The 22,287-nt window shown below is 38.7% G+C and overlaps 1 protein-coding gene across 1 annotated transcript in view; it reads right to left on the bottom strand.

Annotated features, from left to right (window-relative positions):
* The window catches only part of LOC143039137 (uncharacterized), a 40,903-nt gene extending 24,708 nt beyond the window's left edge, over nt 1-16,195 (bottom strand). Inside the window, exons 1-3 of the mRNA XM_076208996.1 lie at nt 16,170-16,195; nt 15,940-15,953; nt 14,214-14,354 (exon numbers count right to left, since the gene is read on the bottom strand). Of these exons, the coding sequence (XP_076065111.1) occupies nt 14,214-14,354; nt 15,940-15,953; nt 16,170-16,195 (181 nt within the window). The remainder of the gene's footprint in view (nt 1-14,213; nt 14,355-15,939; nt 15,954-16,169) is intronic.
* Between the last annotated feature and the right edge of the window lie 6,092 nt (nt 16,196-22,287).

The following is a 22,287-nucleotide window of genomic DNA, read 5'->3' as shown; positions in this document are numbered from 1 at the left end:
GAAGAACTGACAACGACATCTGTTCCCCTCTTAGGACTACAAGTGACAGAATCACCTCCCATACGAACACAACAGACAATGGTCCAAAGTTCCTGCCTTGAGAACCTGAGGGAACGATGCCAACCACAGCGGGGCTGCGGGTTTCCATCCAGTGAAACTCGAGGAAGCAGTTACCATGACATACACGTAATGCGACTCTGAAGTCTTCGTCTAGACCAGGGGTTCTCAAACTTTTTCTCGTTAAGTACCCCCTGAGTTATAAGATCATCTTCCCGAACCCCCAATAATCTGACAATGAAGAGAATGGTAATTTATTGACTAACTCATTAAAGTACAATAATTCTGCAAAGGATATTATAAAATTATTCAAATTTTAATGACTTTATTCAGAAGATTGAAGGAACACACACTGCTAGCACGGAATTTCATAATCCACAACTACCACTATTTAAAATACGTTTTTCGTCAGCCATCTAAGTACCCCTAGAAATCTTCTTGTGAACCCCTGGGGGTTCGCGAACCCCAGTTTGAGTACCCCTGAATTCTAGACCATCGAGGGTGCTTACCGACATGAAGAACCAGGAACAGGACGAAGGGAAGCAAGATCCCTCGAAGGTTCTTCTTAGTGATCATGGTCGGAAGCTTCGAATGGGTTCTCAGAGCCTCAGGTGTTCCCGCTGTGTCGTCGATGTGATGTCACTGAAAGCGGATTTGGGTGAGTGTGAGTCTTTATACGAGGAGGAGTCGGGGTAGAGACGCTGACCAACGCCTCCGGCGGGTTTCCGGATCTCGCGGGGCACAGTCTGCCCCCCGCCTACCGCCTATCCTTCAGGGGAATCCTCCTCTCGAAGGAACCCACGTTTCTGAAAAGCTCACACGTCACCCCGGAAATCGCGACGCCAACAAGAAGGAACGGGTCTTCAAGTTCACCCCCGGATCGCAGCAGCCACCGATTCCCCGACGGTCTGTACTCGAGATCATTTGTGAGTACTTTGACCTCTGGGATACTCGTCGGCATAGTTAGCAGGTCATGGACTCTGCCTCCGTTCTCCATTTTATGGCTTTTTGATTCCAATCATGTCAGTCCTCATACCAGAGCGCCCGAATCCAAAACTAATTTTCTATTAACAAAAAAAAATGGGTGACTTAAGCATGCGGATTCGTGACAGCTCGCTGGGTGTGCCCCATCTTTGAAAACAGGAGTCTTCTCTAGCCCCTCCTCATCTATTCTAGATGGAGTAAACTGAGCGTCGAATGGTCTCGGATTCCAGAGCCATGTCGTTAAGGATGCTGAATGTCCGTTGGTCGGTCTGTGCGTGGAGATGCAACGGGCGGGAAGGGAGGGGGTGGGGGGCGGTTGGGGTGGTGGAGGGGGAAGGGGGGGGAGTTTCCATGCCCTGATCCCCGGGTCTTCCAAAGACTCACGAGCCACAAGAGCGTCCAGAACGCGCTCCCGCTGGTACGAACGGTAGCGCCCGACCAGTCGACCCGACTCTTTTGGCATTAACTCCTGGTGGGTCATTTTCCGAAAACCACGTAACCTGAGTCCTTCCTTTATTTCCTCGACATTTTTATTTTTCGTTTTCTCCTTTTTATCTCGTAAAACTAACCCATTTTTCGATTCTCTCGCACGTGGATTTCTCTTCTTCTTCTTCCACTGAAGCAAAAATGTCCATTTGGTTCCTGTAACGCCTCAAGTCCCCCACTCACGTGGATGACCTGTTGGTTGGTTTGTTGGTTGATAGACATCGAGAAGGATCGAGACCCCATTACACTGGCAGGAAGGAGACCTCGAGAGAGACCAAGCCGTTCTCGATGTCCTTTACAGGCCATGAAACCAAATCGGAAGAGGCGGTCCTTCTTAACAATGATTTCTCTAGAGCCGAAGAGTTCTCGAAGTTTCTGACATCGCGAAATCGCTTGCGTTCTCCCGTGGTCAAGAACATTCCTTCTTCCGAATAATAAAACAAAGGTTAAAGAAGCGAGAATGAAAGAGAGAAAAGAGGAGAGAAGAAGAGATAGCAAGAGATAAAGAAAAATGAGAAGGGTAATTTGAAAAAGAAAGGAAAAGAAAAATTAGAAAGATTGAAAGAAAATTAAAGAAAGTGTGTGTGTGAGAGAGAGAGAGAGAGAGAGAGAGAACTTCTTGGCTGTCGGTGAAAGAAAAAATACAGCACTACCAAATGAAATCGTATTAATCTACATTTTTCTTAAACGCTTCAAACGTTTCGTCGGTAGCTCTAGACATTTTCAGGTAAAGTTGCAGAGTACAATTCTTATGAATTCTGGAATAAACTTAAGTAATTAACTCTGAGAATCTAGATAGTTGGTCGTTACTCCAGAAGTGTCTTCTATCTGCTTCTGGAAGTTCTATGGGAAGTTCTATATAATTCTAAGATCTCGCACATATTTTGATGTTTCCTAACTGCTGGGCAGTGATTTCTGATCGATATTATTTGCAAACATATATTTTTCAAACAGTTGCTTTCAGTCATTATAGTCGTGTTCAAATTTCGATCGTGATTTTAGTACACAATAGGTCAGGTTTATTGGATTTTGGTTTTGTTATTTCCGTGTAACACCCTTTTCGAATGTAGTTTACGTTTGCTAATTTCAATTCTCTCGGTACATATCCAGTCGTGACAGATTATTTTAATTGTTTTTAACAGGTGTTAATTTCATTTTCTATATCCCTCAAGATTCTTGCATGTCAAGTGCCGGGCCCTGGTGTTTGACTGATTTTATTTTATTTTATATATTTTTCTATACACCATCTAATGTTATCTTTGGTCATATTTATACAAGTCAATTTTCACTCAGTGTAATACATGATTTAGACAGTATCTTGGTCCGAGGTGTTTTGTTTCAGAATATGGAACTGAAATATTTGTTTAAGATATCGCACAGACCTTCATTTGGAATTAAGTTGACTGTTAGCAGACAAAAATGGGCAAATATGATTCCTTTTAACTTTTTTTCATATAATATGCATCACAATAATTATTCATAGTTGTTATTTTTCCATGACCGTCTTTTTCAAATCCTTCTGGGTCATTTCATATATATTTGTCGGCTTTTGGTACGACCCTTTGTGACTCTGTGCAATTTCAAATATTCTCAGCTATATTCATCTCTTCCTTACTCATGCAGAAAGATCACTAAAACAACACGTGATCTACAAATTTTGCTGGTAACCACTAAGGAAATCGGAAGGAAACATTAATTCAGGGGAATACAGAGAAGTTGGAGTTACAAAGAGGTTTAAAAGTAACAAAATTATACACTAGGAAAGGAAATGGCATAGTACAAAATGTCACTAATGAAGAAGAATAAATATTAGTACAAAAAATTCACCAATGAAAAAGAAATCTTAGGGAATAGCACAATTCGCCAAATTGATTTTGGTCACTTATAACCTGATTACAAATTCTATTAATGATAAATTTACTCATGTCTCGACCTCCTCTTCCCTCATAGTCTTTTCTTTTTCACTCCTTCTATCTGTTTTTCTGCCTTTCCACTCTTAACAACTCTGCCTTTATTCATTCTTTTCATATGTCCATACCATCTCAGTTCACATTTCGATTTCGACCAAACCCTGCCTATCCTCTTTCTTAAAATAAAAATCCTACTATATCCTTCCACCTGTTTCCCAGCCTTCCCACACCCCCTCCTTCCAGATCCTTATGAATCATAGACTCTGCAATCTTATCGTTGTTAATTGTTTTCACATGCCCCATACCATCTCGACAATACCCTATCCATCTTTTCTCCTACACTCACATTTTTTCCCACATTTCTTTCGTATATTATCATTTGTTTTTTCTTTCAATTTCCATGAAATATCCTGTGCTCCGTAGACAACCCATGGACCTCACTTTTAACCTCTTCCTGACTGTATTCCCAAGTGTCGACACACTCTCATTTAAAAACATCAATACGCTCCCATCACGTGAACTTGATATCATTATGTTAACAAGATATTGTAATGAAGAAACTATATGTAGGACTTTCTGTGATCACAACGCGGGTGCACAACCTAATCAACTAGGTATTGGAAATCTACTGGCAACAGACATCATGATTCCGGCTAAGTTGAGTATATTTGCTAAACACAATTTTCTCTTCCTAGTCATTTTCTGAGTCATTGTTGCTGTCACTCCTATCAAGTATTACAATGAACATTGGGTTGCCAGACCTTCCCAAGCATGGAACTTGCTTCTTTGTACGTGAATAATTCTTTTTGGCAAGGTTTGTCATATCCGCATTAGACTGTTTTGTGCGTCGACACCGGTCGGGACGTGTCGATGGAAGCGGAACTCTCTACACCATCCAAAGAGGCATCCAAGTCCTGTGCTGCACGAGGGAATTCCTGGCGACGTGTGCATTCTTGTTTCCAGAGAACCCCTTTTCACGTGAAGAAGAAATACGCGGCTTTAAGAGGGTTTGTTTGTTTATAGTTTTTATTTATTATTAATATGATTTTTTTTTTTTTTTTTTTGCATCCGACCAAGATATGGATCAAAAGGTATCCTGTCGGCATGCTCCGCCTTTGTAATCCTTTGTATGTCCTTAATCTGACCAGATCAAATCCCTTACAACAGTGGTTCCCAACCTTTTCTGGCTTGAGGGACCCTTGCCAAGCCTTTCAGAAGTCCCCGGCACCCTTATTAGAAAATCTAAATTCTAGTTTGTCAGTATTCTGTTGATTCGACATCAGTGTAACACAATTTTGTTCCTGGATAATATGAAAATACTCCTCTTTACACTGATACTGCTTTAATGAACAGAAATGGATGGCAGAGAGAGTCGGTAATATGAAAATTATTTTTGCCCGGAATTTTGGCTGCACACTCAGTTGATCTCACGGCACTCTTTGGTGCCGCGTGTGGCACACCGGTTGGGAGCCACTGCCTTAAAAGGATCACTTGCTGCTGATGTACGCAGTTATGATGTGGTCTCTTCCTCTGTCATGGGATTGGCAAGAGTCTCACCAAAATTCTCAAGTGAAAGTATGTCCCCACTCTTGCTGCTCTTGAACCATACCTCCAATCCAGTGAAATATGGATAACAAGAAGTATCTTTACCACTCAGTGTGGATGAAGGACATGGCAAAGGACCGTGAAAGTTCCAGTCCCACAGCCATTTCATGTTCCTCGGTTGTGAGCTAATGCCCTTCACCCGGACAATTGTTCCATCTTATCCTTAACCTTTCCTGCTCCCAGACATTTGGTCCACCCTCTCCTTAACCTTTCATAGTATTCAGAGACCCCTCTCCACCTGCCTCCCTTCCTCTCTCCCTCCCACATGCCTGGTTAATCACTGAAATACGTAAACCAAAGTATTGCTGAGGGTTTCATTTTAATGTAGTTTATTGGAACTAATTTCAAGTTTCGGTGCCAAACTCCCCACGCAACGATTCCATTTCAGAAACTCGACAGTTATGGAAAAGAGGAACCTCCAGCTCCTCACCAAGATAACTGAATGCAATATCATACAGGTTCAGCTTTAAAGTTGTCAAGGCATGATTTGTGGCTGGCTATCCTTACGTTTCTTCTCAATTTATTGGTAATTCCTTTCACTTATGAATATGTTCCAATATTCATCTTGCTACAATGTCTTCTGACCACACTTCTGATGTAAAGTCATTGTGCAGTTTTCAGAAGACTTTATTCTGACGAATATTCAAGGCTTCTGTAAACTTGGACTATGTTGTGTGCTGTATGGAGTGCAGACTTTTAGTAGGATGTCCTTTGTATATGTTGCACTATGTCAGTTTTTCACAACTCGTGTAGGCAGGACCGTGCTTCAGCGGTATGTGAAATGTCTGCCACAAGTGTCTGGCTGGCTTGTCCTCTTGCTAGAGGAACCCGTAATAAATACAAAACGATAGTATCAGAAAATGTATACATTAAGTCATGTTTTTAGAAGCTCTGCCAAGGGACTCGAACCCTGACCTGTGCGTATATAATCACGAAGTCAAGACGCTAGCGACTGACTTCGTGATTATATACGCACAGGTCAGGGTTTGAATTCCCTTGGCAGAGCTTCTAAAAATGTTCAATATGTCTTTAACATACACAATATTAAGTAATGTTGTGTTCCCCACAACAATAATCATTTATATGATTTCGAATGAACGAGGAAACTGAGAGTCGTTGAGCTACATTTCCCAAATCGTGTAAAGTGGTGTTCACAGGAAAACTATGACCATGTCTTGACAATAATAATAATGATACGAAGGAGGCAAAATACAAATTACAATACAACTAAAGATAAATGAATACGTATTCATATTGAAAAATTCCCAATACTGGGCTATGGGCAAAACATATTCCCTGTGGACAGAGAGAAAACGGAAACACGAGAAGAGTTTTGAGTTTTATTACCGACGTTTCGACATTCTGGTCTTTTTCAAGACCAGAGTATCGAAGCGCTGTAATAAAACTCAAAGCTCTTATCGTGTTTCCGTTTCCTCTCTGTCCATAAATTTGTCACGATGAATAACCATCAATATTCCCTGTGTACTTCACTGACTCTTGTTGTTTATTGCGCAATACTGTGTTTATTTGATTAAAACAGTAAGTCATACACGTTTTGGTACATCTTTAGTGACTCACATTCTTGTTAGAGCGATGGTCTTGGTTACATCTGTACTTGGACAATTGTTTTACACTACTGTATGTGTTCCACTACTTCGACCCAACCTGTAGATTTCCATTAGCTAGTTAACCAAGATGTGTACCCAAGTTAAGATCCTTGAAGGAGCTAAACATCATTTCTAGGTCCAAACCTTTTATAACACCGCAATTCTAACCATCGTTACACTCACCAAACTGGTAAAAATTGTGTAATTCAAACATAAGAAAATATATTATTCTCCAGAATCCTTTGTGACCCCCTAAGACACCCCAAACGATTTCCTAGGGGGTAACGACCCCACCCCCCCGAGGTTAAGAATCGCTGGTGTAGAGGTTAAGTCTACCTCGATGAACCATTTCCATACTTATTGTGTATATGAGATTATCATATTGGGCAATTTTTCCTCCGACATCCGATTCATCGGCGGCACCGTCCACCTCCAGCACTTTTTCCGCCGTCAAATCACTCTCTGGCAAACTATTTTCGTTTTCTCAACATAGAATGTCATTTGATATTCTGCTGGAGGTAAATTGTTTTTCTCCATCACATCAGACTCCTTCCCAAAAGCTGCGGGCTGCAAATTTGCTCCAGCAACCGGAGGAAAAAATAGCCCAATGTGATAACGCCTTTACTCTGACAAATAACAGTCAGTTTCGTTCAGGAAGTGGGTATCGCTTCAGTAGCGAATGTGTACATCTCATCTGTATCAAACGTCTATTGCAGTGATTCCCAATCGGTGTGCCACACGCGGCACCAAAGAGTGCCGTGAGATCAACTGGGAGTGCCGTGAGATCAACTGGGAGTGCCGCCAAAATTCAGAGCAAAAGTAATTTTCGTATTACCGACTCTCTCTGTCATCTATTTTTGTTCATTAAAGCAGCATTAGCGTAAAGATGAGTATTTTCATATCATCCAAGGACATTTTTTTACACAGAATCAACAGAATCAACAGAATACTGACAAACTAGAATTTAGATTTTGTAATAAGGGTGCCGGGGACTTCTGAAAGGCTTGGCAAGAGTGCCTCAAGCCAGAAAAGGTTGAGAATCCGTAGTCTATTGCTTAGAACAGCGTTTCTCAACCTTAGGGTTCCGCAAAAGGTCCCTAAAGGTTCCTCAAAAGGTCCCTAAGGGTTCCGCGAGAACAAGTGAGATAAGCTAATACACTTTTGATTTTTTATTTAATTTCATATACGTAAGCACCTACGACATATTCTTGGTCATTGTAATAATATAATATAGACATCATCCTATTTAACCTATTATTACGATGAAAATAAAATGAGAAAGATATGGTATACTTTTTTTTTTTTTGCGCAGGGGTTCCTTGAGACATGCAATTTATTTTAAAGGTTACGCAAGGGTAAAAAGGTTAAGAAACGCTGCCTTAAAGCATTCGCGCGTGGTGTGGTATTTGTTATCTGATGGCCGGTGATTTGATCGAAAAGCCTCAAACTTGTCTCCGTGACATGGTGACCTGGCTTGCGCCTTTTTTTTTTTTTTTCTCGATTAGCACAGGACAATTTTATTCAGTGTGAAGAGATGGATGCATCATTTCCTTGTTACCAGATGGTTGAATATTGCACAGAGACCCAGAAGCCATTAGCCTATTTATATATTTTTTTCTGGTTAAGACAAGGCTTTTTCACGGATGTCTAAGGGCCCACAGACTATTTACAATTCCTTACTACCCAGTGGGTCATCTCACAGACTTACGGTGGTATTCTTAAAAATAAAAATCTTTCCTTATATAAATCTTGTATAAATCCTTGGAAGGAAAAGATTTATAGAAGGATTTTTTCTAAGAATACCACCGTAAGATTCTTACGGTGGTATTCTTAAAAAATTCTTTCCTTATATAAATCTTTCCCTTTCAAGGATTTGTATAAGATTTATATGAGGAAACATTGTTTTTAAGAATATCACCGTAAGATTCTTACGGTGGTATTCTCAAAAGAAAGAAAAAATCTTATATAAATCTTTCCCTTCCGAGGTTTTATATAAGATTTATATAAGGAAATGTTTTTTTAAGAATACAACCGTTTATTCTATCTCTCAGTAGACAATTCTCTCCAATTGGGGGAAATCTTTACGACCCAGCGTGTTTGATCGGAAGTCACTCGGCAAATTTTATCGACATTTTGAAGAGATGTCGTTTGTATTCTATGATATATGTTGATAAATTTTAACTTATACAAATATTACACTATATGATATATGTTGATAAGATTTAACTTACACTATTATTACACTATATGAAAAAGAAAACGACAATACGAAATGAACATCGCTGAGAAATCCAAAGAGAATCCCAAAGAATTCTATAGTTACATTAGAGATAAAAAGGTTGTTAGGAATCACATTGGTCCACTATTATCTGCTGACGGTCAACTTGAATATTCAAATGAAGGAATGTGTAATCTCTTAAACAATTATTTTAGCTCGGTATTCGTAAACGAAACACCTCAAAGTGAATTCCAAACTGAAACCTGTGAAAAGTCTGGGGTAAACTTACTCACTACGGTAAATATAACAAAAGAAACAATTAAAAGGTGTATAGACAAACTCAAAGTTAATAAAACACCAGGGCCTGACGGTTGGCATCCAAGAATCTTAAAGGAAATGAAAAATGAGATTGTTGTTCCATTAGAAATTATTTTCAAGAAATCCATCATATCCGGAGATGTCCCAAGAGAATGGAAGCTAGCTAACGTTACTCCCATATTCAAAAAAGGTGACAAAAAGAAACCAAATAACTATAGGCCTATTAGTTTGACTTCGATCGTAGGAAAAATAATGGAAACTATCATCAGAGATGCTATCGAATATCATTTAGAAAGTAACCGTTTGATAAATGATAGCCAACATGGTTTCAGACGGAAACGTTCTTGCGTGACTAACTTACTCGAATTCTACAACACAGTTGTCTCGAATTATGACAAAAGAAACAATATAGATTTAATATATCTAGACTTTGCAAAAGCTTTTGATACCGTCCCACACGAAAGACTACTTACTAAATTAGCTTTGCATGGAATAAGTGGTAGCCTATTAGGTTGGACTAGTAATTGGTTGAAAGGTCGAAAACAGAGAGTTGTTTTAAATGGAAAAACTTCTGGATGGAAAAGTGTTGCAAGTGGAGTTCCTCAGGGTTCCGTTCTTGGGCCACTTCTATTCATAGTATATATAAATGATATAGACCATGGACTAAAATCTACTGTTTCCAAATTTGCTGATGATACAAAACTGTGCGGAGTGGCAAATGATCACTCAAACCAATTAGATATTCAAGAAGATTTAGATCAATTACAGCAATGGTCTGAAAAGTGGCTAATGAAATTTAATACAAGTAAATGCAAGGTAATGCACATAGGTAAAAATAACAGTAAGTACGATTACAAGTTATTTGGAAATTCGTTAACAAAAGTGGATAGTGAAAAAGATCTCGGCGTAATTATCAGTAACGACCTCAAATCATCCAAGCAGTGTATTTCAGCCTCTGAGAAAGCAAATAAGATTCTGGGATTGATTGCGCGATCTTTTGATTTCAAAAGTCCATCACTCATTAACAAGCTATATAAATCGTTAGTTCGTCCACATTTGGAATATGCTGTTTCCGTATGGTCACCGAATCTCATTAAAGACATTGACAGACTGGAAAAAGTACAACGGCGAGCCACAAAACTGATTCCAAATATCAAAAATAAATCATACGAAAATCGACTTAAGCACATGAATCTGTTTTCCCTAAAAAAGCGTAGACTCAGAGGTGACTTGATACAGGTCTTTAAGATTTTAAAGGGAATTGACAACATCAAAAGTGACCAAAATTTTCACATTGAATGAGAATCAGACAAGAAACAATGGTCTCAAACTGTCCGGAAATAGATTCAATTTGGAAGTAGGTAGAAACAACTTTGCCAACCGTGTAGTTAATGAATGGAATAAACTTCCTGCACAGGTAGTGCAATGTAGTTCAGTTCGAAGCTTTAAGAATCATTTAGATAAATACCTAAGTAAGATGCTGTAATTATTATAATTTATGTTATATTATTTGTTTTTGTTTTGTTATAATTTGTCTGTCTGATTTTCATTTATTATTAGTTATATGTCAATTTATTATCAATTACTATTTACCTGTTTGTTTGTTATTCAACTATACCAATGCATTTATTTATGTATTTTAATTGTTATTTACATTGTTATAGTTTTAATTTATTATTAATTTATTTATTTATTTTTTTTTTTGCATCCGACCTAGATATGGATCAAAAGGTCTCCTGTCGGCATGCTTTGCCTTTGTAATCCTTTGTAATGTTGATAATTTTTAACTTACACTATTATTACACTATATATGTTGATAAATTTTAACTTACACAATTATTACACTATATATATGTTGATAAGTTTTAACTTACACTATTACTAATCATCCTTTCTGTTCCCTTCCCAAATTCCTCTTGGACCATATCTTTAACTCTTTCTTCGACTCAATATTGTTCTTCAGAGCTATCAGCGACAAAATAAATTTTAATTTCATTTAAAAATGCGTTTCATGAAAAAAACACGTTTCATATTCCCAATGAAAAATTAATCGAGGGATTTTTTTTAACCCTCCCGCTACTGAAAATTTCCTCCTAATATGAAAAAGAACTGAAATTTGAAACAATAATCACATAAACACAAGAAACTAAAGAAAGCCTTTAATATTTTCGAAAAATTGCAGAATGGAGGGAAAGTGTACATTGCTTTATGTTGGTTAATATGTCACCCTCCCTCGGTCTTACAGACTGTGAGCAGTTGGAGATCAAAGATGCTCGACAATGCTTTACTAGCATGCGTCAGAGGACCTTTATTTCGTACAGATTTGAAAAAACGCCCTCCCGTCTTTCGTTAACAATATTTGCTTTGATTTGTTTATTTGTGACGAAACGTTGCTACAGTTTCCTACGTCCTCGTCACTAGACATCAAGACTACATACGAGAAATTGTCGGTGAACTTATATTCCTAATTACACATAAATACCCCCTTCTACTCTTCCCTTCCGTGAGTGAATTCCAACCTTAGCGCAAAACCGCTAAGTCGTTATCAGCCCGTTGGGGTGCGTGTTCCAAGTAGCATTCCAGTTTGGTGAGGCTACCCCCAAGCCAGCAAAAAAATAAAATGATGATTCACTCTTCTCAATCATAACGAAGAGCCGCATTTCGATCGTTCCTGTAGGGTTAACTCCGCTCCTTCTCCAGATGAGGGCATTTGTCATCCAGGTTGTTACTGTCAAGACTTTCATACCAATGCACAGTGTAGAGTTTGAGGTAATCATGGTTTTTTTTTATGGGATAATCATCATTTAAGTTTTTCGATGCGCCCCACCCCAAAAATATGCTCGTTTGCGCGCACACACACACACACACACACACACACACACTTTGGGAAAGGTATCCTTTGTTATCTTTATGATAGAATGACGTAAAGGCGAACCACGCCGTCACAAATGTTCCGGGTACCCTGACGGGGAACACATGCTTGATCGCTGGACCAGAAATTCGGCGTTGTACCAACAAACTACAACATGCATGATTTCATGATTTCAGTACTGAACACCTTTTCTATTATGTTAAACGAGACAAGAACCCCCCTTCAACCAAACAAAATCCTCTGGTATCGTCTTAAACAAAACTTGTTTCGACGTAACTCGAGACAAGCGAGAGGAGGCACGGTGATCGTCTAATACAGTGGTTATCAAACTTTTTCGTGAGCGACACTATTTGAAATATTTCAATCCTTCGCGACCCAGAATAAAGTAAAGAGAAACAAAATGGACAGTGATATATACCCTTTACTTTAGAAAGATAAATAATGTGTACAGCTTTTCTTTAATAAAATTAAATTAACAGAATCCATGGCACTGCATTTCCTTCAGAAAACTAAATTAATGGGATCCGTGGAGCTGCTTCTCATTTACCAGTATTGCAAATCGTGGTTCCCTGAGACCCATCAAAATAGTTTGAGAATCACTGGTCTAGTAGAAAGAAGAATCGACGCGTGTCCAAAAAGTACTCAATTTGCGGTCCAAAAAGTACTCATTATGGCGATCTCCCTCGCACATTACTTGCATGGACAAGAAACAATGGTCTCAAAATGTCAGGATATAGATTTAATTTGGAAGTGGGTAGAAACAACTTCGCCAGCTGTGCAGTTAATGAATGGAATAAACTTTCTGCAGATGCAGTGCAACGTAGTTCAATTCGAAGCTTTAAGATTCGTTTAGATAAGCACCTGAGCAAGATGCTGTAATGGCTGCCATTTATTTTATATTATTTGCTTATTTGTTTGTAATTGTCTGTTTGTTTATTGCTATTTGATTATTATTTATTGTTTGTCTGTGCATTTCATATTATCTAATATTTACCTATTTGTTTGTTATCTAACTTTACATATTTACCTATTTTATTATTATTTATATTATTATCTTTATTTATTTATCATTATTATAACTTTTTCGCATCCGACCTAGTTATGGACCAAAAGGTCTCCTGTCGGTATGCTCCTCCTTTGTAATCCTTTGTAGACAATTGACCCATATCCGTTCTCTAGACCCCCAGGACCTTTCCATGCCAATTGGTTAACTTGTTCAGTATACGCGACGTCTTACGTATCCTGGTTGCTGCCACGTAATGTTATTTAACTGTAGGAAGACCTTTCCTAGTCCTATCCCCCTCCAGGAGGCGCCAAGACAAGAGGGAGGGAAGAGGGTAGAGGGGAGGGGAGTATGTAGGGGGATGGAATGAGTGGGAGTGTTTTCTATGCCTTTGTCTTTTGGCTACCTCCCGTGTAAGGGGGAAGAAAGCCTTTGGTATATGTTTGTAGGAAGAGCTTTCACTATCCAAAGGGTTAAGGCATGTTCCTATTACTTGCTAGAGAGCAGCGTCGTCTTACATATTCATTCCGACTACCACCACATGATTTCATTCAAAAGAAACCTTACTATAAAATAAATAAAAATAAAAGCTTCGACTCACGCCCTTAAAGTCTTACATTCGACCCCCGTTCTCACAACAGAAAAAACACTTAAAACACATACACACACACACATATATATATACATATACATATATATATACATATATATATATATACATATATATATATGCAGAAAAACCTCCAAGGAAAAAGATAAACTGATGACCAAGCGCTTTCGTCTATTCAGACATCCTCAGGGTACAAATATATATATATATATATATATATATATATATACATATATATATATATATATATACATATATATATATATATATATATATACACACACATATGTGTGAGTGTGTGCGTGTGTGTGTGTGTGTGTGTGTGTGTACGTGTGTGTGTATGTACGTGTGTGTGTAGTCACAAGCAAAAGTTCAGACCCACGCTACCATTTTCACATCAATATGACAATTTTAACCGAGTACCAGACATATTTTCCCTATGCAGTATTTATCTTATAGATACACAACTTTCTTGAATAGATAAATATAATAGATAAAGCAAAATTGAATAGTAATAATAATACTTCAATTTTATTCTCTTACCTCTGAAACTGGCAAATTGGGCTTGAGATGATGGAAGGGGGAAGGAGGAGAGAGGCTGTGGAGTTATAGAGTTCGAGTCGTCAACGTCTTCTTCTTCTTCTTCAGCAATGGTTTCATTAGGGGTGACTTCTTGTTCTTCATCTGAGGAGAAAGAAGCAAATGGAAGTTGAATTTGAAGCTACTGCACTGAAAAATATAAGGAAATTTACACTGATTTTATCTTCTTTTCATCATAGATTATACGTCAGCACTGTATTGAGAACGCTGATGCTTTCAGCTACTTTTGAGAATATCTCAGCAATAAGGGTCCTGATTCTCAAAAACAGTGAGATATTTTTCTAAGTTGAGTAAATAGGAGGTGCTAAGATGGGAGGGAGGGTGGAGGGGTGTGGAGTGTTTTCAGGGATGGAATGGGTGGGAATGATTTTATGCCTTTTCCTTTTTGGCTACCTCCCTAGTAAGGGGGAAAAAGCCTTGGTATATGTATGTATGTATGTATGTATGTATGTATGTATGTATGTATGTATGTATGTATGTATGTATGTATGAGAAAATCCTCAGTTATCAAATTTGGTTAAAACATCTTTGTAGAGAAAGGTTCTTCTTCTGCCTCTTGTTCTTCTCTATGTTGCATTTCCTCCAGAATTACTGACTCCCCTTCGTTCTTATGTCTGAAGATCCTGAGTCGAAAATTGCCACAGAAGAAAAGAAACCTGTAGACATTAAGTACTTTCGTATAATTACATCCTCAGACATATTGCGAGTACGTCTGAAAATGTAATTTAAAAAAGTACTTACTGTCATCATCTTTCTTTTTTCCTGGGGTAAGTTTGCATGTGCATACACATACACATACACACACACACACACACACATATATATATATATATATATATATATATATATATATATATATATATATATATACAGATACACGCATAAACACACACACATGTTCATGAGCGGATCCACGTGCTTGCATGTTTCCGCGCGGACTCTGAAGCCGAGACGACGACATCCTTTGCGTAATTCAGGCGCCGCGAACCTCTAGTCACGGAGTTCGAGACCAAAAGCTGTGACTGTCACCCTGCACGAAGAAAATTTCCTTTTTTTCCACATACCCTTTCCTCCAAAGACTAGTAGCCACCGAGAACGACATTCTCCATTAAACAACGCCGCAGTTCATTTGTGTCGTGAAGGTAGAAAGAATGCAGAAATGCACTCCCGCCCGCAACGTCTGAGAGAAAAATATTTGTTCCTCCGACATTAAATTCGAAATTACAACGCCATAGCGCGGGCTACATTAGTTCGAACAGGAAGGATTCTTCTTGTGTTGATTAACGTGCGTGTTCTTCTTCTCTCTCGGTCTCTCCTTCCCTCTCCCTCACCATCACCTCTCTCTCTCTCTCTCTGATCACCACGGGAATGAAATTATCTTTACCGAGACCAACTTTTATCAACGCCTTTTTATCACCTGAGAGAACTCCCGCCGCTAACAGTTTAAGCACAATTGTCTTCATTTACACGTAATACAGTAGCGAGTCTCCTTACATCGTAGATTCACGGACTGAATTAGCCATTTAGGTCATAACAGGCTTACACTTCTGCAGATGACGTACTGATTCATATTGCAGATCCACAATTTGAAATAATATATTAAATCATATCCTACTCGTTGTTGCACCAACTACATTTGTTTACATTGTACAGACGGCACACGACCTACATCGCTGCAGTAAGCTGTAGCAAACATTTGTGTCGGAAATATACTATATCATATTCCTTGTGTCATGAGGTGCATTTGATAACGGTTGCTACAATGACTCAGATGAACCCATTAAAATTCTATCCGGTAGGTGTTGACAGTGTTCCTAATTAATGCTAGCCATTAACCACTCGAAAGGGCAATAATAATGACTGTTATAATGATTCGAATAATCTCCCTGAGGAACTGACGTGACCATTGCACCTGGATTTACCATTTTCGTGTGGACTTCAACCCATCGACAATTTGTGACCAAATACGACTTTGTACAGACCGAGAGCACACAGGGGGAAGGATTTAATATTTCCACAGCACGAAATGGAAAGCGTTGAACTTTTCTCTCTACTTTCTTAGATTCTTTAGGGACGCCCAGAAACGCAGCCCCGTTTAATTAACGTGGTAAAAATTTCCCAGGGTCTACAATACGACTAAGGAAACAGAAGATTCTAATCTCTTTCCAAGCAGGCTCCGACTCGATGACTTACCGTTTTCAACCGTCTCTACCCCGCAAGAAAACAACAACAATCCAGTCACAGGCGACGCATTCAACACCTGGACTACTCCATTCCCAGACTTCCGAAAGAATACGAAATGGGGAGACGCGTAATATAATGCATTTGTTGAAATTTGAGAATGCGTCTGAAATAGCACGCCGCCTTCTGCAGTACAGTGATCTTCAACATCTTTGGACAAATTTTCACAAGTACCTCACACAATTCACAATCACGCCTGAAGTGGTCTTCTACTGCACAGGAGGTTTAAGAACAGCAACACATAAGAATGGTATACATGACAGAAGAAGTCGACAACCGTTAGTCAACACCAGTGGTCGGCAATCCTTATAGCTAGAAGAGCCATTTTTTAAAGTTTACTAAATTGTTGTGCTGTCGGAGCCGCAATATAAAATAAATAAATAAATAAATAAATGAATAAAACGACTCGGCGGCCAAGCATGACTTTGCAATCGCAGTGAACCCATAAACTGTTCAATGTGGCCGTAAAGTGCTCCTCAGGGTAGAGACTTCTGGGGTCACCATTCGGTCTAATAATAACCCAAACTTTGGGACTAATCCCATCAGTACGGTGACGCGGTGCTTGCACCCTCTTGTGGGAAACACCAAACAGGCAGTGGCGGATCCAGGATCAAAATTGGGGTGGGGGGGTAACCTGAATTTTGTAAATATAGATGACGCTTTGGGGGGAGCTAACCTGAATTTTGTGAATTTAGAACGCCTTTTTGGGGGGCTAACATGAATTTTGTAAATATAGAGGCAGCTTTGGGGCGGGGGCTAACCTGAATTTCGAAAATATAGATGACGCTTTAGGGGTGCTAACCTGAATTTTGTAAATATAGAAGACGCTTTGAAGGGACCTAACTTGAATTTTGGAAATATAGATGACACTTTTAACCAGATGTACTCTGTAGCACGATTACGATTATTTTGAATATAAATTGAATTCTATGTTCTCATTTTATTTATTTTCTCTCAAAATATTGACTAAAAGTAGTACTTAATCTTACATTTTTAAATAATCACCTTCAATGATGTGTTGAATATCCTTCCAGTTATTCTCACTGAAGTGTTTTATTAAATGCAGGAGGGGAGGAAATCTGCCACTGTATCAATGTTTTCTGCCACATAGCCGTGTAAACAAGGCAGATTTCTGGACCTCTGCAATAAGGTAATGAAAGAACAAATTGGGGCTGGGAGCTTCAGCCTCCCCCCCCCCCCGAATCCGCCACTGGAACCAATCGACATTAATCTAATCATAATTCGGCTGAGAGCCGTCCCCTGTCAGGCTGGGATGAAAGTTCGACCCTTAGCTGAACAAAATCGTCCAATGCCTCTGAACATCGGTAATAAGACGGTAAGGTTCATGTCACGGCGCATTGTACACATTTTGTTGTGGCGTACGGCGAACCATCCGATTATACAGTCAATGGATGCATAATGGTATCGTCTGTCGCCCGCTACAGCAACATCTACGTCAGCGTTCCTTAACCTTTTCCGACCATAAGGGCTCTTCCCCTGTAGTAGTCAGGTCTAGGCAGTGAAGAACACTCTTGACTCTGATTAACATCTGATTACGAGAAGGATAAAGGTAAGTGAAGTATTGCCATGTATTCAGTACTTCAGTCGTAATGATAATGATATACAGTAGCATGTCAACACCAATGCATCTAGCGAGACAGCACAGCGGTTCCTGTTTTGTGATTTCGTTATGAATATATCACGTGACCACCAGACTGCAGCACTTTAGTCGCACGACGCTGTGTGTGTGTGTGTGTGTGAGAAAGAGAAAGAGAAAGAGAGAGAGAGAGATAGAGATTTAAGTGGATAAGAAAAATGTAGCCATAACATTAATTACCTGGTGTCAGATAGTGAGGGGAGTGTTGCAATAAAAGTTGTTGTGAGAGTGTGCAATCGTTTATAGCTTGCGTACATGTGTGCTCCCGTCAAAGCGATTGGAAACTGAAAATTATTTAAATGGTTTTTCCCGTAACAGGCATAACCTTTTGCATGGCACGTGCAGCATTTCGTCTACACAGCCATTTGACATTCGAGCGTGTTGGGAAGACCATTAAAAGTGGTTTAAATCAGGGAAGCCCCATGTTTACTTTTAGGTGCCGTCGACTATCTCAACAGAACAGGTTTCTTTTTAGATGCAAGAAATCCAATGGTTCGCTCAAATCAGTCTGTTGTTTTTATTTTAACTAAACTTCCATTCTAGTTTCTCGTAATAGTTTGATTATCATCCATATATCAGTACCCTGTCTACCCCTGCATTTCTGTTGCAATAACACTTGCATAGAAACGCAGCGCTGTACTGGACGAAGTTTTGTACCGCTATCGACATTTTGATCTTCAAATTATTTCAATGTGAAATTAAATTTTCGTTACATACAAAAATAATATATTAATTCTTTAGTTGTGTGAATTTCTTTTTCTTGGCTGAATAAAATCGCCTTGTGGTAGCCAGAATAAATATGAATTGTAGAGAAAATGTTGATCGTAATACAATACCCTTTCTCAGCAGCTAGAATGTAAACTGTAGGCCGTACACAGCAGTTAATTAAATGAAAGTGCACATCTGAGTCATATCAAGACACTAAAAAAAAATAATAATAAAAATAAAAAAGATTTTCCCGTCCATTCGAATTTCTAAGTAACGAATATTCGTCCGGTATGACAGCTCAGTCGACCAAATCTGTCAGCCAGATCTGCATAAACTGGTCACTTTCGTCTCGCGAGTCTGGTAACAGTTTAAAAATGTGCAACTTGATATCATATATATTATATTTTACAAACAGCACTATAAAATTAAGATCTTCAACTAATATAGCACAATGTAACGCCGTTATATGGAAAAAGTGGCAATTCTATAGACAAAACTAATTTGGCACAGTTGGGTGTTTTGATCCAACTCCAGCCGATGTTATTCGGCTTTTTTATATAAGCCCTCAACTGTAAATATTCAACAATTATTTTCATTAAGCTTTCTCAATTAAGCACATGAGGACGATTATAATAATTTAAGCTCTCTCAAGCCCTTAGAATTGCCTGATCCAGAAAGTCTTCTATACAGTGGCAGCGCCAGGAGGGGGCTTTGGGCCCCCCCCCCAAGCTTTAGCCCCCCAAAAAAGTGGCCAGCCCCCCCCCAACTAAAATGAGCAAATTGAAAATTTAAAACACTCATTGAAATAATTTTATTAAGTGGAATTTTTAATTGCCAGGGCTAAAGATTTGTCAGCCATCAGTGCTAGCCCAACCATTAACCCCCCTCCACTTCTGAAATGAGGATAATATATGTGTATTATCATATTACTATTAGCCCCCCCCAAAATTTGCTCAGCCCCCCCTTAGCCTCCCCAACTAAAAATTCCTGGCGCCGCCGCTGCTTCTATAGACTAAAAAACACTTATTGTAGGGAGGACATTTGCAAAGTATAGACTTCAAGCATTCCGTTAACTAGATTAATCTACCTTTAAGATATACTACGAGCGTATAATTCGTATGAATTACTTGTTTTCGTGTACGTACCATTTAGAACTGTATACATATTCTTGTTCTATAAACGTGCTAGTATAAATTCATACAGAATGACGTTTTGTATTTTACCCAAAGGCAAGTGTGATGTATGCACTGTCAAACTGTAAGAGACGTGAACCAGTTTTATCTGGATTTTCTGAGGTGGTCCCAAGCCACCTGTATCATAATAATTACCAAAATCTTTTGGTGTTTTTGCTTCCAACCGCTGCTTTGAAATAGCTCATTTTTACGTATTACTGAATGTTCAACATATTTCTTTGCGTTGAAATGCTCCTAGCTAGTGGAAAATGCAGTTTCACAAAACAACCACATTTTGGAAACTGAAAAGTTGTATACAACGGGGTCTCCTAAGGAGTAATAATAATATCAACAAAGTTATTTGACTTGTTTCCATAATTTCCCCACACTAAATAGAGAGCATAGCTTAAAAAAATCACTAATTCAAAAGACCTGATAACAGAAGCCCAACACAGCAGCCACGCAAGAGCAGCCCAAAATCATACGAAATACCTCAAATAATCTGGCCAACACAAAACGGAACATCTACATCGCTACTAACTCTATCACGAATCTAAAGAGTAAACATAAGTCAGATTAATAACCGACTTTTCCCACTGGAAATAAGATACTAGACCTCACTTATGCTACACACAATCTCTAAAGACCTGACAGTGAAAGTAAATAAGAAATTGAACATATTTTGAGCAGTAATAGGCACAGAGTTTGGGGAGCAGAAATATTTATCACCGTAAATGAACAAAAGATTCACCCACCTTACAAAAGACACAGAACACCACACACTACCCTCTAAGGCAGAGGTGGGGGAACCTGCGGCCTTTGATATACATATTTTTTAAAAGACCTTGAATATTTTTTAAGTCTGAAATCATTATACACCTGAAACTTATAATATACACCACACACATAGACGAAAGCAAAGTTAACCGTGTTAACCGTGGGTAAAAAATAATTTGAAATTTTTATACATATGCATATTTTCAAAATTAAAAAATTATTTTTAAATTGAATTTTCAGGGAGGAAGGTGGAAAACTTACACCGTCCCCTAAAAAGGGATAAAATAATTGAAAATAATAATAATTTGTTCAGTGCGGCCTCTATGTGGGACGATGGACTGTAAGGTGGCCTTCGTGCACAAAAACGTTCCCCACCCCTGCTCTAAGCGGTTATCACACTGGGCTATTTTTTCTTCCACATTTTACCTCCAACCTCCATTTGAATAACTAGAATATGACTTCGCTAACAGAAATCTTCCTGACAAATTCTATCTCCAACCTCCATTTGAATAGCTAGTATATGACTTCGATTACAGAAATCTAGACTTCTCTAAGAACGTTTCAACGGTGTGTCTAAGATTCGTATAGGTTCACAAATTATTAAATCATCATTCAACTTTGTTAGATCAAATGTAGACCATCCCCACACCCGCCCCGCGCTGATCGGTGGGGGGGTCTGGGGTGCTGCGCCGTCACTCAGGTCATGGTGATTTTTTTTTTTTTTTTTTTTTGTAATTTTTTTTTTAACTATTGTAAATTTTTAGAAGTGCACACCTATGCGATAAAAAACAGCCGGTGTTATCTCATATGGTCCAAATAAGCCCTATTGTCTTAGTAACAGCGCTTATTAATGTCACCTGAAGTTGGAGAACACCGATCCACAACGTGAAAGCCATCGTCTAACTGATAGTGACTGGACTGAACAGACAACATGGCGTCTCGACCGTATCCTAGCGACTTCGTTCGTTTGTAGATTTGCTTGTAGCACTTTTTTTTGTTTCCACCAAGAAAATCGCATATTACATTTGTGAATTATAATTTACAAAATTAATATTTCATATTCTAATGCTATATCGCGTAGGTGTGACCAACTAAAATACCATTATTATTACATTATTATTAATTATATTATTATCATTACTATTACTATTATCATTATTACTACTACTACTACCATCACATTACCTAACCTATCCAAACCGTAAACTGAGTAATAGAAAAAACGTTACCATGATCTGAGTGACGGCGCGGAGCACTTAGGACCTTTGTCGATCGTTGCGTGTGTGGGGGGTGGGGGGGGTGTTGATTCTACAATTTATTCTATTTGTTTTATATATGACAGAAAGACAAATTGGAACAAGCTGAGCCAAGAAACCATTTACGCCAAAACCGTAGAATCTTTTAAAAGTAAAATCGCGAAAGAATTGTCTACTAGAGAAGACCTCTACAACTTTACCTGATG

The sequence above is a fragment of the Oratosquilla oratoria genome, chromosome 25, assembly GCF_046742065.1.
Source record: "Oratosquilla oratoria isolate Oo_2021 chromosome 25, ASM4674206v1, whole genome shotgun sequence".
Classification (NCBI taxonomy): Eukaryota; Metazoa; Arthropoda; class Malacostraca; order Stomatopoda; family Squillidae; genus Oratosquilla; species Oratosquilla oratoria.
This window is presented reverse-complemented; position numbering and strand designations above follow the sequence as displayed.